The sequence below is a fragment of the Petaurus breviceps genome, unplaced genomic scaffold (assembly GCF_028583685.1).
Source record: "Petaurus breviceps papuanus isolate PSGF00001 unplaced genomic scaffold, PetGlider_PUasm1.0 80, whole genome shotgun sequence".
Lineage (NCBI taxonomy): Eukaryota > Metazoa > Chordata > Mammalia > Diprotodontia > Petauridae > Petaurus > Petaurus breviceps.
In genome coordinates, this window is record NW_027186540.1 from 11,756,259 (window position 1) to 11,771,495 (window position 15,237).

Consider the following 15,237-nt stretch of genomic DNA (forward strand, 5'->3'; position numbering starts at 1 on the left):
CTTTGATTCTCCTAACATGCAATGTTTCTCTTAAAGATCAAGTCCTTTTCTAAGGATGGCAAGCCCTCTAGGTAGAGACTATGTCTATTAACTAAAACAACAATCAAATAACTGAAGGGAGGGGCACACATGTTTTGAAGAGTATCTTGACTTAAGTGTTTTGCAAATCAAATCTCTCAAATAACCCTGATACTTCCTAACCTTTTAGGTTCTTTTTGCAACAGTTTTTTTTTAAGAAAAACTATTTTCAACTGACAATGATAGAACTTTGAAAGGAGAGGTTACTAAACAGTAGTTGGTTTATTAAAATTTCTTTAAAACTTGCCATTTACCTTCCTCACTTTAGTGTATTAAAATTACAGAATTAAACATTGAAGCTAATATAAGAATTGAAAAGTTTATTTTCATTTCCATTAGTTTTTTATTAGTAGGCACAATACATCAGGGAAATGATCTAAATCATTTCATGAGTAGCAGTGTGGGGCTGACAACTGACCTTGGTATTGGGCATACATGGGTTCCAGTCATTCCTTTGACACATACTAGTACTGTGATCCTGGACAGGTCACTTATCCTCCCATCTTCCTTTTCCCCATCTCTAAAGTTAGGATAATAATAAAATGGAATTGATAGGTGGCATAGTGGATAGAACCCTGGACTTTGAATGCAAGTTCATAAACACATATTAAGTTCCTGTCATGGTGCCAGGAGCTATGCTATATGCTGGGGATACAAATAAAAAGACAGTCCCTGCCCTGAAGGAGCTTACAGTCTAATGAGAGAAAACCACATAGAAAAGGAAGCTCCAAAGGGGAGGTGAATAAGATATAGGATTCTCAGTGCAGGGTGGGCAGTCTTGTTTAGTGGAGTTCAAACCAAGCAGAGCTGCAGACAGAAAATGGAGAATCTGTTGGAAAGTCCAGATCCTGCCTGCTCTGACAGAGAGCTTTGGGTGAAATTCTGTGCTCTACTGTTATGGGAATGGGAATCTGAAGATCTTCCCTGCCCCTAGGCCCTTTGATAGGCTTAAGTGATTCTGAGAACCTTCCTTGATATGAAAATATACTCTGCCCCCTAATAGGCTGAATATGGTCACATGGAGCCTTGTTTTTAGTGTATTAAAGCAGGAGGCTTGTTTTTCAGGAATGCCCACACCTTGATACTTTGTGATTGGGCAGTGGGTCAAGAGGGTGGTGACATTCTCTGAGCCAAGAGAAGGCTATATATACCCTGATATGAGGCTTTGCTTTGGGGCTCACTTTGAGAAGAGTTGTGTGATTTGACTAGACGAGACTCTGGGCAGCTGTTGAGCCTCCTTGGCTTTGAAAACCCAGATGTTGGTGCTTCCCTTTCTGGTAACTGACTAGGTATGGATGTAATGATCAGACAGTTGGAAGCCTGTCTGCTGATCTGTCTCTCTGTGTACTTGTAATCTCTGTTTGTAGTCTCTGAAGTTCGGGGTGCTGACCTTTTTCCCCTGAACTAGGTAAATGACATATGTTTGATTAAAGCAAGATTGTTAACCCCTTTTGAGTTGCTTTCCTTTAGAAAAGCAGATCTAGGAACCTGTGCTAGCAGCCATCCTGAGTATTCTAGGGTGCTTGCTGCTACATCTACCCTCCAGCCTTCCTATCATAGGGGAGAGGAGGTTGAAGGAGCTAGCAAATTGTTAAGTGAACAAGACTGAGTTAAAAAAGCATGATGAGGAGATTACAAGTGATCACTTTATGCTGGGAAGCCTGAAATTCAATTCCCATGCCATTAAACCTCTCAGCTTCTCTTTCCTCATCTGTAATAACACAAAGTAATAATAGCAACTACCCACAGGTTATTGTGAGCATCAAATGAGATAACATATTTAAAGCACTTTGAAAACCTTGAAGTATTATATAAATACTAGCTATTATAGTCATCACTTTGACTGACAATACCCCTAGGCAACTCTCTCAGATCATAGATTGAAGAAAAGTTGTAGATTTTCATTAGAATATTAGAAGAGGGAGTTTCCTAGGATAAGATCGCCCCTTCCCCATCCCCACCAAAAAAGAAGAGAGGAAAAATCATAGATTTTACCTCAAAATGATATGTTAGAACCCAGAATAATTCTATTTAAGGACTCTTCAGTTTTAGCTTCTCTGTATTGTATAGAATATTATACCTCTTACTCTAACAACCTGGGACATCATTAATGTGAGGAATTCCTTCCCAGACTCACATCATGACTCTTCTATGATTTAGTTGATGGTCTTGGAGAATTGCTGTGGCCTGCAAAATTCATCACTGTGAGTCCAACCTAATGACAAGCCTCTCTGAACCTAGCTATACTGGTCCTTGGAGGACAGATGTATAGTCTTCCACACATCTTATATTCAAGGACTTTCCATTTTGATAGGATCTTCTAGATTTCTATACATTAGTAAAAATTGAAAAAGTTCATTCTCTGGAAAATAAAAACATTGTGCAGTAAACTATCTTTTTTTCAGAACCAGTTTCTCCAATATGGGAAATTATTTTATTCCATTTCAATCTATATAGAAAAAGCTGAACATTAATATATGTAAGGCAGAAAAGTAGCCATTATTTTTATAATATTTGACACCCAGTTGAATTTGATACTGTTATGAACTATCCATATATGAAAGCTTGAAAAAATATATAAAAACCTGAGGTTAAAGGAAAAGATAACAAAAACTAAGAGACAATAATACAGTTAGAAAGATTACTGGTAGAGGGTAGTTAGAAAATAGAGACAAATTCAGAAAATGACTTTCAGGAGAAAAAAATACTGAGGAGGTCATGTCTATGTAGGGCAATGCTAACATTTTAAAAATAAATAATAACACACATTATTCTTACCTCTGCTCCTACTGGCCACATGATTTCAAGGCAAATTACTTTTCAGTGTTCTAGGCAGCTCTTTAAAAATAAAAGTTGCAGAAACAGGGCAGTCTTGCATTAGTAGAGAGGGTTCCCTCATTCAGGTGTTCCCTCTATCAATGAAATTACAGGCCCTCTTTATATTCTTAATAACGTATGTGTATTTTGTTGACAAGACAGTTGTTGGCTTCATCATTCCATGGGAGATCTAGTCATTTTAGAAATCAGTGGGAATTATAATTTACAACCTAAAAAAAAAATTTATAATTAACCCATTTAATTCTGATACCAAAGTGTATGTTTTTTTTCTGGCTCATTTTTAACATACTTTCCTGTTGTTTTCTCCTTACCTCGCCTCAGGTTTCAGCTTTGATAATTTGAAAATTCAACTGTTTCCATTCATTCATGAGTCATCTGCTATTTACCAGGCACTATACTAGGCACCAAGGGGGAATACAAAAAAGAAGAAAACATTTTCTTTCAGAAATTTTACTGCGCTTTCGCAGTTAACTCGTTTTGTTAGCTGAAAAACTATGGAAAAGAAAATATAAAGTTATTCATCTTTTTTTTTTCAAACATCCCATAAAAAACCTCAAGTTGTTTTAAAATGTAGAACATAAGAACAATTCTTACTGTAAATAAACATAAGGAAGAACTTTCAAAAGTAATATATACATTGGTTATACTAAATTCCAGGCCCAAACATTGATTTAGATTATTTGTGCTTAAAAATAAAATAATTTTGCCCATATTATCTGGTTCAAAGTTCAGTTTGAAGACCTTCCTCTCCTGTTAAGTCACCCTTTACCTTTTATTATATTAAAGTTTTCGAGAAATTTCCTTTTTGCTTGGAGCACATTAAAATATTTTAGGCTTAGATTTTTGCATAAAAATGAATAAACTTAAAAGAACTATTAATTCGTTTTACTTTGGGCAAAAATAGAATTTTTTCACTTTTCTTATTTAGAATAAGTGCAGAATCATTACCATCATTTAAACTAATGCTACTAAAAGAAAATATTATTGAGTTGGGTGCATTTTTAGTGGGATTTTTTAAAACCACTAATTACTTTTGATCTATTATAGGATAATTCATTAGGGCAATTCCCCAAATAATCCCAAGGTGACATGAATTCCTTTACTGGGTAACAGTCTATAGGAAGTAATCTTTGGAAAACTGATAGGCTTCTCTGGTCATTTTGTTGCTTTAATTCACTGTCTGGAACATGAAAGTGTTTAGAAGAGCAAGTGTGTAAATCACTAAAATCAATGTTATTTTGGGATTATATTGTTTTACCACTACTGCCTTATCAATAGACTTACTATATCTATTAGGTGCAATAAGGTTAGCTTAATGAATTCTTCTGGTGAAGAAAGAACACTTTCCTAACCACCTGTCTAACCCACTCCTCACCATACTCCACATTCTTACCCTTTTTTCACTATCCTGCAGGTTATTGAGTAATGAGAAAGTGTTGATGGCTGAACACTTAGGTCTTCCATTATAAAAGAATTAAAGTCTTTCATTGTTTGTGTTTACATTTTTAACTGAAACTCAGGAACAAATAACAACACAGCAAAATCCCTTTCCCTCCCTTTGTAAAGTGTGAACTTGCATTTGAATTCAGAAATAAAGCAAACTGCCTGTTGTATATACTCCAAAAGGACATTGGAGAGAAGAAAAAGCAAAATTGCTTGATCCAAGTATTTACTATCTCAAAGTACCTGAGAGGTATTTAATCTGAGGTTATTTGGAGTGGTATGTACTGGTTTAGAAAATGATGACTTGGTGCTTGAATACATACATATGCATGCCACAGAAAGTTTAGTAACCCTTCCTCAGGTCAACAAATGGAGTTGGGGTTAGAAAGAAAAGGGGAGAGGAAATTCTTTTTATTGGTCCTTGACACTCAGCAGGGAATTACTGAACTTTGTGGTCTTCCTTTGCTCTTTGAGATAAGACAAAAGAAAATGCTTTTAATTAATGAGATGCATAGTATTTAAAAGTATTATCCAGAGCATTCCAGAAGCTGGAAAACTGTAGACATTTTTAAATTCAGAGAATCCTTTTGAGAATCCCCTGTAGTAATTTATAATTCCCAGTGGACCTATACTTGTCTTGAACTGATTGTTGAAATAGCCTTTTCTTGGAATTTCTTCACTGAAATTGGGGAGGTGGGGGAACTGTGAGTGGGAGGGGGGTGGTGGGATATTCTCTAAGATCTTAAAACCTCCAATAGCAAACTTACATTGGTGGAAAGGACCCGGGTTGTTGTTGCTGTTGTTGTTGTTTTCCTTTCCTTCTGTTTTTCCTGCTCATACATCCTTGAAGGATTATACAGTGTGCATGGGCTATTATTTATGTAGGTAGCAGAATTCATATTTTTTTAATCAAAATTGCACCCCAAAATGGCTATTAAATAGCCTATGCCTTGGGAAGTAAATTTATAGCTACATGCCTTTCACAAGCACGCTGGAGGTTTATGTTCCCTCCTCTAATCTCTGGTAGATGTTTTTTGCATGTGTTGTGTGACAGCAGGGAAGGGGAGTGGGTTGAGCTTGCCTGTTCTCCCATTGTCAGCTAGTCTAGTGAGTGTTGGGAAAACCTGTCTGTGGGATCTTGTGTCATCTCTCTCCTGCATGTGTACAGGAAAAGTCGGTGTGCTGCTGTTCAGTTTCTCTCTCTCTCTCTCTCTCTCTCTCTCTCTCTCTCTCTCTCTCTCTCTCTCTCTCTCTCTCTCTCTCTCTCTCTCTCTCTCTCTCTCTCTCTCTCTCTCTCTCTCATCTCATCTCAGTCTCTGTTTTCCTTTCATTCCGTTGCCACAGAGCCGAATGAAGCAGAGTGCAGGATTAGCTTCTGCCACCGGCTATCAGAGTAGCGTAGATAAAAGGGACTGCTCCTTAAGCACCACTGCAGCAGCCCTTGTTAATTTTTTTTTCCTTTCCACACAACAGTTGTGCCTCATTATCCAGTGCCTGCCTCGTTTTTTTTTTTTTTTTTGGAGGGTTTGAAGTTTCTCTGCTCCACTGACTGTTACAGAAGAAGAGATGTTAGAATTGCCATGAGGTCTTGATTGCATTTATGAATGAAACTGACCCAAATCACCTGTTACCTCCAGTTTCCAGATTGTTTGAACTTCTGTGGCTGCACTCTACAGGATAGAACACTGAAGCCGCGGAAGGACCTACACTGTCTTCAGCATGGGTTGGCTCCAGAGGATTGCCTATCTTTTCTGGGGAGTATTACTAGCTGCAAGAGCAAACTATCAGAATGTGAAGAATAATGTGCCAAGACTGAAATTATCCTATAAAGGTAAATCATTTTCTTTTCTTCTCCTTATTTGGTTCGTTCAGATTCTTTATTTCCTTTCTTCAAAACCTTTAGTTTGTTGACATATGAGAGCTTGTGTTAATATATGGATTTCGAGAGAGGGGGAGATAAAGGAAATGATTGAAACACTTTTTTAAAAGCATGCCTCATGCTCAGTCTGACAATTTAAATGCAAACAAAGAGCACTTAATCACATTTTCAGGAAAGAATTGTATGCCTAGGACATGCTAATATATGTTGGAAATGATATTTTACCTTCCCTTTTTTGCTGCCTTTACTCCCCTAAAATTTTGTAAAATTTTATCGCAAAGCTGGCTTCTCTTCTCTGTAGGTGTGTGGGTTGTACCTTTATAATACCTGTCATGGCAGTTTTGCATTTTCTTACTTTTTAGGCATTAAGTGGTTAATTCTCTGTCATGAATATTCAGTTCGTACAAATCTGACAATCAGATGCTTAACATAAGCAGTAGATGGTGGTTTTGCCAAGAGAATATAAACTGGAGGGAACAGACTAGCTTCTGTAAAGGGTGTTATGATTATACAAAAGATTGTGTATTTGCCTAATTGATGTACTGCTAAAGGCTTTGAAAGAAAATGCTATTTTCATTTTATGTGTGTTTCAGTAGTAATTAAAGATACATCACCAGCTAGTTACATCGCTAGAAGAGCAAGTTTTGATTTATAGGCAATGTAAATAGCACACAAGGAATATATTGCAGAATTTTTTCACTAATTACCTTTATTTCCCTTTGGACAGTTTTAACATGGGATTTTGTAAGGTAGTACATGCTATCTGTCTCAGTAAATTTCATAGCCAGATATGCCAAGTATAGTAGCATAGATTCAGAACATGCACATACAGCTTAAAAAGAACATTTTCACAATTCAAGAATTATTCAAGATGGAGTAGAAGATGAAATTACTTTAGCCCAAGTAGTTTATCCTTCTTTAAGGTGTTGATTTCTTTTTATTCTCAGCTTTCCTTAGCTGGGGGTGGGGCAATAGCCTCCCATCATGTCCTATTTCACCCTATAATGTAAAGGAGAGAATGGTTGTGTCTTTGGACATGGATATCTGTCAGTTTGTCTGTCTACTGGATGTTTTAATTCCAGCAGAAATATGTTATTTAATTTTCACATAATGGGAAAAATCTGTCTTTCTGAATGCACTTGTGTGAGGAAAAAAACACCTCACAGGGAGAAGAGTTGTCATTTTCACACTTTAGATTAGAAAATTAAACACCTATTAAATATGTGTTCTTGTTTAATTATTATAAAGAAATTGTGCATTTTTGAACAACTCCTTTTAAGGGAAAATCCCTTTGCTATGAATTTTATGGGCTTAAATGTATTCATGGGAATTTTTAAATAATTAAAGGAAGAGTTATGTAATACATATATTGACATTTTTCCTGTTAAATAAATTGTTTTGGATTGACCATATAATACCCATTCATCCTTTTTTCATAAATATGAATTAATTTACTATTTCAAGTTATTTCCCCAGCTACATGGCATTTTGTCATTTTTATATCATATCAGTATTTGCTTTATCTTTTCACTCCTTACAAGTTTCAATGTCTTATATTGGCAAACTACTTTATTTAAGTTGTTACTTCTCACAAATGAGTGCTGTTGGAGATTTTGACTCAGAGATGTCCCATTCTAGAATTTTGAGGTCATGAAATTCAAAGTCATGAATAGATTCTATGATTGTATAATTTTTATTAAGTTGGTGCTTCTGGCTTCACAAATATATATTTCTCATACAAATTAGAAAAAAGCATAATAAGTTATTAACCTTCTCCCCCCTCCTCTAAATTCTTTCAAGAAAGAGAAAGATAACACATTTCCATGGTGATAGATTATCCTCCATTTTACAGGGAACCAATTCCCTCGGTAATAAAAGGCCATCATTAAATGAGAATAGCAGTTTGGTGTGTATGCTTTAAAACTCTGTGAATAAACAGGAAGCACATCTTGATATAGTGTTTCTATTACTCTTTCATGAAAATCATTTCTCAGTAGTGGAACTAATTTGTATTATCCTGCCCACAATTAGAAAAACCCCCCTTCAGTTACCTGACAGTTCTATTTATATGCCCAGTGCTTGGCAATTTAGTAAAACAAACTGTGAAATGAAGAAGAGCAAGGAGAATAAAAGGAATGTGTCTAGCAATCTTTCTTCTGTCATTTTGTTGAGCTGTCCGTACCTTTTTTTCCTACATGTACATTTTTTTCCCCCAAAGTCAATGTCTGATATCCACTTGTCTGTACTTTGTTTCCAAAGAATAATTGGGACTTCTAGCTACTTTTCCTTTTTCTGGCTAAGTAGATGTCAAACACAGTTAAAAGCAGTCAATGCTTGCTCCTAAAAATATTCCAGCATGATTCATGAAGGGTTAAATCCCTGCCAACCCTCATTTCCCATGGTCACTTGTTTTCAAAGATCCACTATTAACTCAGTCATTGCTCAGGTTGCTAAGAAGAAGTTTCAGTTAACTACACACAGTTCTAATATTCACTTTCCACTTGTCTTATCACCTGGCCTTGCAACTGATGAAAGGTATTTGACAGGACAAATGAAGATGGTAAGGTAGGCAAAGAAGAAATTTTTAGTAAATATTTGATAACAGGGGGTTCCTTCAGTGTCCAGCGGAGGGGGAGGGGACTGAAGAGATGCTTTCAGATGCTTGGAGAAGTGATAGATTAGAAAAAAAGGGTTATAGTAACCCTTCCCTCTGAACCAGTCTTATTTGGATTCCTTGTGGGGAAGGCACAATGAAAAGACTACAAGTCTCAGCAATTACAGGCACTTTTGATTCAAAGGATTTCATCCAGAAATTATGTCTTCTTTTCCTTAAACATCTTTAATATGACTAAATGTTGAAATGCCTCTCTAGAGCTAGCATTCTATAACTGTTCTTTGCCTTCTTCAAAATTGTTTAAATTACACATCTCTTCTGAAATACTACAAGATCATCTTTCTTTTGGAAAACAATACAGTGAATACTTCAGGAGCAAAAATCTAATAGAAATGATAAGGAAATGGGACAAAGCTTCAGGTTTTTAAAAGTGATGAATATTTCACCATTCTGTCTAATGAACTGTTCCAGATGAGAGAGAAGGAGGGAGGGAAAAAGAGAGAGAGAGGGAGAGAACTAATGTGTACAGTATTCATTCCTCAATATGATAGTGATCAAGTGAGACCAAAGTGTAAATCAATGATTGTAACCTTAGCTTCAAAAAGTATTTCTTTCTTGGTTAGTAACACCAATAAAGTAAATGATAGTTTCTTTCATGGGGTTTTCTTTTAAGGTTTTTATTATGATATTATATAATTTTACAAAGTTCTGTCCCTTCCCCCTCAAAAAAAAAAACCTAAAATCCTTTAAAATGATAGAACATGGTACTTTGAAGTATTTCATATTCATTCTTTTGCTAAATGAATAGTATTTGTTTATATAAAATTACTATACTAGATTTTAAGAGGAATGGGTTTTTGCCCCTTTCCCATTGTTCAGTGAAAGTATAATACTTCTGAACAAGTAATTGGAAAACTATTACACCCAGATTCAGTGGTATAACTTCTTGGCTTCCTTTCAGACCTCTAAGACCTTTCTCTTTTCCCAAGAGTTATAATATATATAAAAGATACCTTCATGTTAAGTATACATGTTCTTTAACTTTATGAAAATAAATCTCCTAATCTACCTGGCCACTGATGGTGACAATAGCTTGCTCACTGAAAGGTATGAGCGAGAGGTATGGTTAGTCTGAGCAATATGCAACCTAGGTCTGAGGTACAGTCTGGCTTCCAAAGAATTAAGATAAAGATGATAGGTTTTCTAAAAACATGAAAATAAGAAGTATATGTAAACCATACCAAGCTATAAGTGACTGAGGATGGATTTGAGCCCAGGGACTGTGATTCCAAATCCACTGTGACATGCTGCTTCATTATCTTTATATCTGAAAGAAACCTGACATTTGAAAATGCCTGTGTGGATTTTAATAAGGAACTCACCAATGGTAAAATTTAAGAAACTAATGTAATTCATGGTAGCAGCCAGTAATTCATGAATTTGGCACCAGCGACTGCCCTCCCCCCTTTAAAATATAAAGTCATGCATTTCCACTTGGTATCATTTTTAAGTGCTGATTAAAATTTTCTGACCTACATTTAGGAGGTCATTTCTTTCTTTTAAATGGCAACTTTTAAGTATATTTGGTATTCTTGGAGTATCTAGATAAAAGAAATTGAAAATTGATGGGTGAAAGGCCACTCAAACGAATAGTCCTTATAATATAGATGCTCCCTTACATTGCTCCAAACCTAGCCCAGGGATGGGGATGCCAGTAAAAGTCTAATCCTTAGCAACTTTGCTTAAAGCCCTCAACCATATTGACATTATGTGGTTTCTGCAGGATAGACTTTGGCAAGTAGGCATGTGATTGAGACCACAGAGTCTTTCCACTTTCCACTTAAGCCACTAACCCACTTGACATTGACTGTTAGTCACTAGAAGCCTAATCCAGATCTGAACTAATGACCCAGAGAAAATATCTACCACCCACACATCCCTCTTCCCATTCTCAAACAGGCATAATTCATACTACTCCACCCAGTGCTGGGTCAGCAAGGTATGAAGATGTGCCTGATAGTTTAAGATAAGTTTAATCTTCTAAGAGACTAAAAACTTGGAAACACTCCTTTACCTAGTATCATGGAACCTAGAGTGAAAAGAAACCTCAAACATCATCTAAAGACCAGCTCTTTATTTTACAAAAAAGAAAACAAATCAAGAAAAGCTAAATTATTTGCCCAAGATAACATTGGTTGTTCATTGGAGAATTAGGGCTTGACTCTGGGTCTTCTGATTCCAGTGTTCATATTATTTGTAATAAACCATGTGCTAACAAGTTATAAAAAGGTTTATAACTCAAATTATGAAAAGTACTAGCATGTTCATTATTTAATTAAATTAAACCCACAAAAAAATGTTGATCATTCTGATTAGGAAGCAGGTTAGATGGTGTAGTAAATAAACACTGAACTTAGAGTCCTGAAGTCTTGGTTTCAAATGCAGCCTTAGGAACTTACTAACTGTGTGACCATAGGCAAGTCACTTAATATTTGTCAACTTCGGTTTCGTCATCAGTAAAATGAGGTAGTAATTCTACCTACCTTACAAGGTTGTTATGAGGATAGAATGAGTTAATATTCATAAAGAGCTTTGCAAAATTTCAAGTGCCATATAAATTAGCTATTATTATTATTGATAGCATTAATAATTGAAATATTTTCATTTTATGTCATACTTATTGATATGGTAAATATATTTACAAATACCAAAAAGCAAATGGCAATTCCTTAATTTCAAAAGGTAAAAGTTTTTATCAGCATAGGCACAATGTATTATATGGATATCCTGAATTTAACATTAGGTGAATTTACCCTTTTGTGTTTTTAATTTGTTCTTTTATTTCCTTTTTTATTAAGTTGTCATTGGCTTCAAGGGGGAGATATGAATTAAGTTGAGCTTTATACTTTTTCATATTTTTCTGTTTTCAAATTTTCAGATTGTAAATCCAAAAAAGACAAAACTTTCAAACTGCCATTCAGACTTTTTGGAAATTATTTAAAGCTGAAGTAGGCCAACAGTGATTACATTTGGATCTCTTTAATCCATTCCATATCATACCACTACCAGAGGTGCTTTTTGAGTACAATATTTATCTAATATCTGGTACATTGCAATTTCTGTCCTTTTTCAACTGCTATTTCTTTTGCTTATTTTTGTAGTTTCCTTTTTTCTCCTTTTCCTTATTTTCTGTCTCTTTCTCTCCTTCTTTCCCCTCTTCCTATATGTATTTCAGTACATTACATATATACACATACCTAGTTGTATGTATATAAAGAAAATATATGTGCACATTATACATTGAAATATATATGTGATATGTTGATTGCGTATTAATATTAGAAATTGAACCTTTGTATCAAAACAAAGAAGCTCTTAACATAGTGCCTGGCACAGAGTAGGTGCTTAATAAATGCATATTCCTTCCTTTCCTACAAATTGACATGCACAAAAGAAAAGTCCTTGAAAAGCCATGTTCTACCAATCTCTTTTTGTAGCTAAAAGAAAAATTCTCCTTTGCTTTTGACAATATCAGAGTTTTTAGTTAGTATATGAAATATATATGTGTGTGTGTGTGACATACCCATTAAGACATTAGCTGAAGTCATTACATAATAGGGCATATGTGATTAGTGTGATGACTTTACCCCATCTGTATGGTCCAAGTTACTAGGCAAATGAACTATCAGGATTTGCAGTTCTCTGCTTTCACTAATAGGTGGCAGTAGCAATTTGTGACAGCTGTTTCATTAGTTTGGAAATGGTCAAGAAAATAGGATAAATATACAGTTAGTACTTTGTGGAGACCCAATTGCAAAAGATAGGGTTGTTGGCTCAAGTACAACGTACTAAAGAATTTGCTTTGTGTTAGTTTTGCTACTTTATTGTGTTTCAAATCTTACCACAGTTCAGCTGTGGCTGAAAAATATATTGACCATGTAGGAAATTTATTTTTCATGTATATAATTTCAAGACACTTGGTATGCTGAAGTTAAAATGCTTTTGTTTTACCATGATTTGTTAAATATGCTTAAGGGTTGTAAGATAGTCTTCCTTTTGACACCGTTTTATGTCATATGTGATCATAGAGTAACCAGATATAGAACAGGAAGATTTTAGGAAAAATGAAATACGTATTTCAAAAAGAATAACTCCCTATGTTATTCCTTTTTAACTTATAGTCCCTTTGTAATTACATGCCCTTAATTAAACATATGGGAACATCCACCATCCTGCCTGACACAAATAATTCTGAAAGTTTCCATCCATTCCATCTGACCATTGCCAAGATATAAACATTTGTGTAAACAAGGAATTCTGACACTGTTTCCAAACATTAACAAAGCTGGATTCTGTCAGACCCAGGATAGGAAAATACACAATTTATAATAGAGCTAGGGAAAGAAGACAGGGAAAAGGAAAATCATGGCGATAAATATAAAGAATGAGTAGGTTTAGGATTATTGCTTAATGTAAAACTTGCTAAAGAATTTACTTTAAAACCTGTTTATACGTATTTGTTTATATGCACATGCAAACGTGCACATACATATATATGTATATAGTCATACTTAAGTATCATTCTTATTACAGAAGTACATATGATTTCACATTATGTGCAAACATACTACTGCATACTTTTAATAGAATTAAACAGGGTAAATTATTTAAGGCATCTTTTTTTTTCCATTGATAGTCAAGATCATACATGACCTTATATGTAGGTGAACCAGTATTTCCAAATTTCCACTGCTTGCAAGATATAGGCCATGGAAGAGGAGCATGCAAGACTTTTCAATAATATCATATATATGTGGCACTAGCTATAAAACTATGATCATTCTGACTCTTCATCAGAAAAATAAGTTATATTTTCAGAGTTTCACATTACAAGTTTAATTGAAAGTTTATATCCATGAAAGTTCATTTATCCAGTTCTAAAATTCAAATAAAGCTAAAAAAAGAAATGGTGAGAATATTCCTTATGTTTTTTTAATTATACTAAATACATTGCCGTATTAAGTAAATATAATTAAAACTAAATACATTTGTACATTGGTAGAGAAGGTGAATCTAGTTCTTACCTTCCATTCTAGAAGAGAACCAATTAGGTGCCTTCAAATGAAAAGGTCGGAGGATTCAGCTGCAGAGAAGTCAGAGTAGTAATAATGTCCACCTAACCATGAGTTCACTTTGGAGTTAATCTGTATCTACGATAAGGAGGAAAGCCCCTATAATCCAGGAGGCATTTTGGGGTGAAAGCATGTTCTTGGAGAGAGGAGATACAGGGAAATATGCTAGCTCATTCCTAGAAATGGATTCTTTTTTTTTCCCCTTCTGGTGCCTGCAGAGCCATGGAAACCAGGTGGAAGAGTTATTTCTCTAGAATTGTGAGCAGTGTTTCATCTCTCTCATTCTGTGCTGCCTTCTTTTATACAAGGCAAGGACAGATGGGAAGATTGTCCCAAATTCAAGAGTTTGTAATGATGTTTTGAGCATCAAAAGTATTGAATCAACTTTAGTTCATTTTTCCCATCAACAGACATTTTTGTCCACCTATTATGTATTAAAATATTATGCTAAGTGCTAGGGCATATATACAAATGAGTACAATGTAGTTCCTGACCTTAAATTTACATTGTTTGTAATGGAAAGTAGTTCTCTGTATCTGAATGTTTATATTTAATGAAAAAATCTTTGCAAAGCAATGCTTAATATCATAACTAGACACATACATCTCCATGTGTGAATTAGTACATAGTATCCAACCATAGTGAATACTTCTAATTTGTCACTGCCCTATTCATGAATATACTACTATTCTCTTTATAGTGAAATAATGCACACAAATGAAAAAAGATGCAAGCAACTCCACATCAATTATATTTATAGGATTAATAGTTAGAATATGAGAGAAGCAAACCTATATATAAAAATATATATGTGCACACATATTTATATACACATATGCTATACATGTTTGTATACACATATACACGTATGCACAGACAAATAGACAGACACACACACATTTCAGATTTCTGAGGAAGAGACTGAAGAAAAGCCAGGCAAGACTGCTAGTCCATAGAAGAGAACAGATAAGACTAAAATCTTCTATTATCGGTCACATGACATTTTGGTCCTATCCTACAATCATTTGCCTTTTGATAGAGTTATCATTTAACTATGTGTTCCTGACATACAAGAATTCTGACCCCAGTGAAGGTTGTTGGAACACACTGGGGAGATTCTCCTGACACATGTTTCTGAGTCCTTTGAAGTTGCTTATAAACATGAACATTGCCACAGGGGGGAAACACAGCCTGCTTACTCTCTAGTATATGTTTTGTTTTTATGAGTGTAGTAATATGGTTTGGTCAACAGT

General features: G+C 34.9%; 1 protein-coding gene across 16 annotated transcripts in view; it reads left to right on the plus strand.

Annotated features, from left to right (window-relative positions):
* LOC138176019 (semaphorin-3A) overlaps nucleotides 1-15,237 on the plus strand; it is a 665,616-nt gene that overhangs the window by 341,631 nt on the left and 308,748 nt on the right. For 13 of the 16 annotated variants that reach the window (XM_069106728.1, XM_069106733.1, XM_069106729.1 and 10 more), the window contains one exon: nucleotides 5,997-6,190. In XM_069106728.1, coding sequence (XP_068962829.1) covers nucleotides 6,079-6,190 — 112 coding nt within the window. In that variant the 5' untranslated portion in view covers nucleotides 5,997-6,078. Of the gene's footprint in view, nucleotides 1-5,448; nucleotides 5,467-5,495; nucleotides 6,191-6,523; nucleotides 8,804-15,237 lie in introns of those variants that run through there. The other 3 variants (XM_069106743.1, XM_069106740.1, XM_069106744.1) reach the window with 3 other exon arrangements.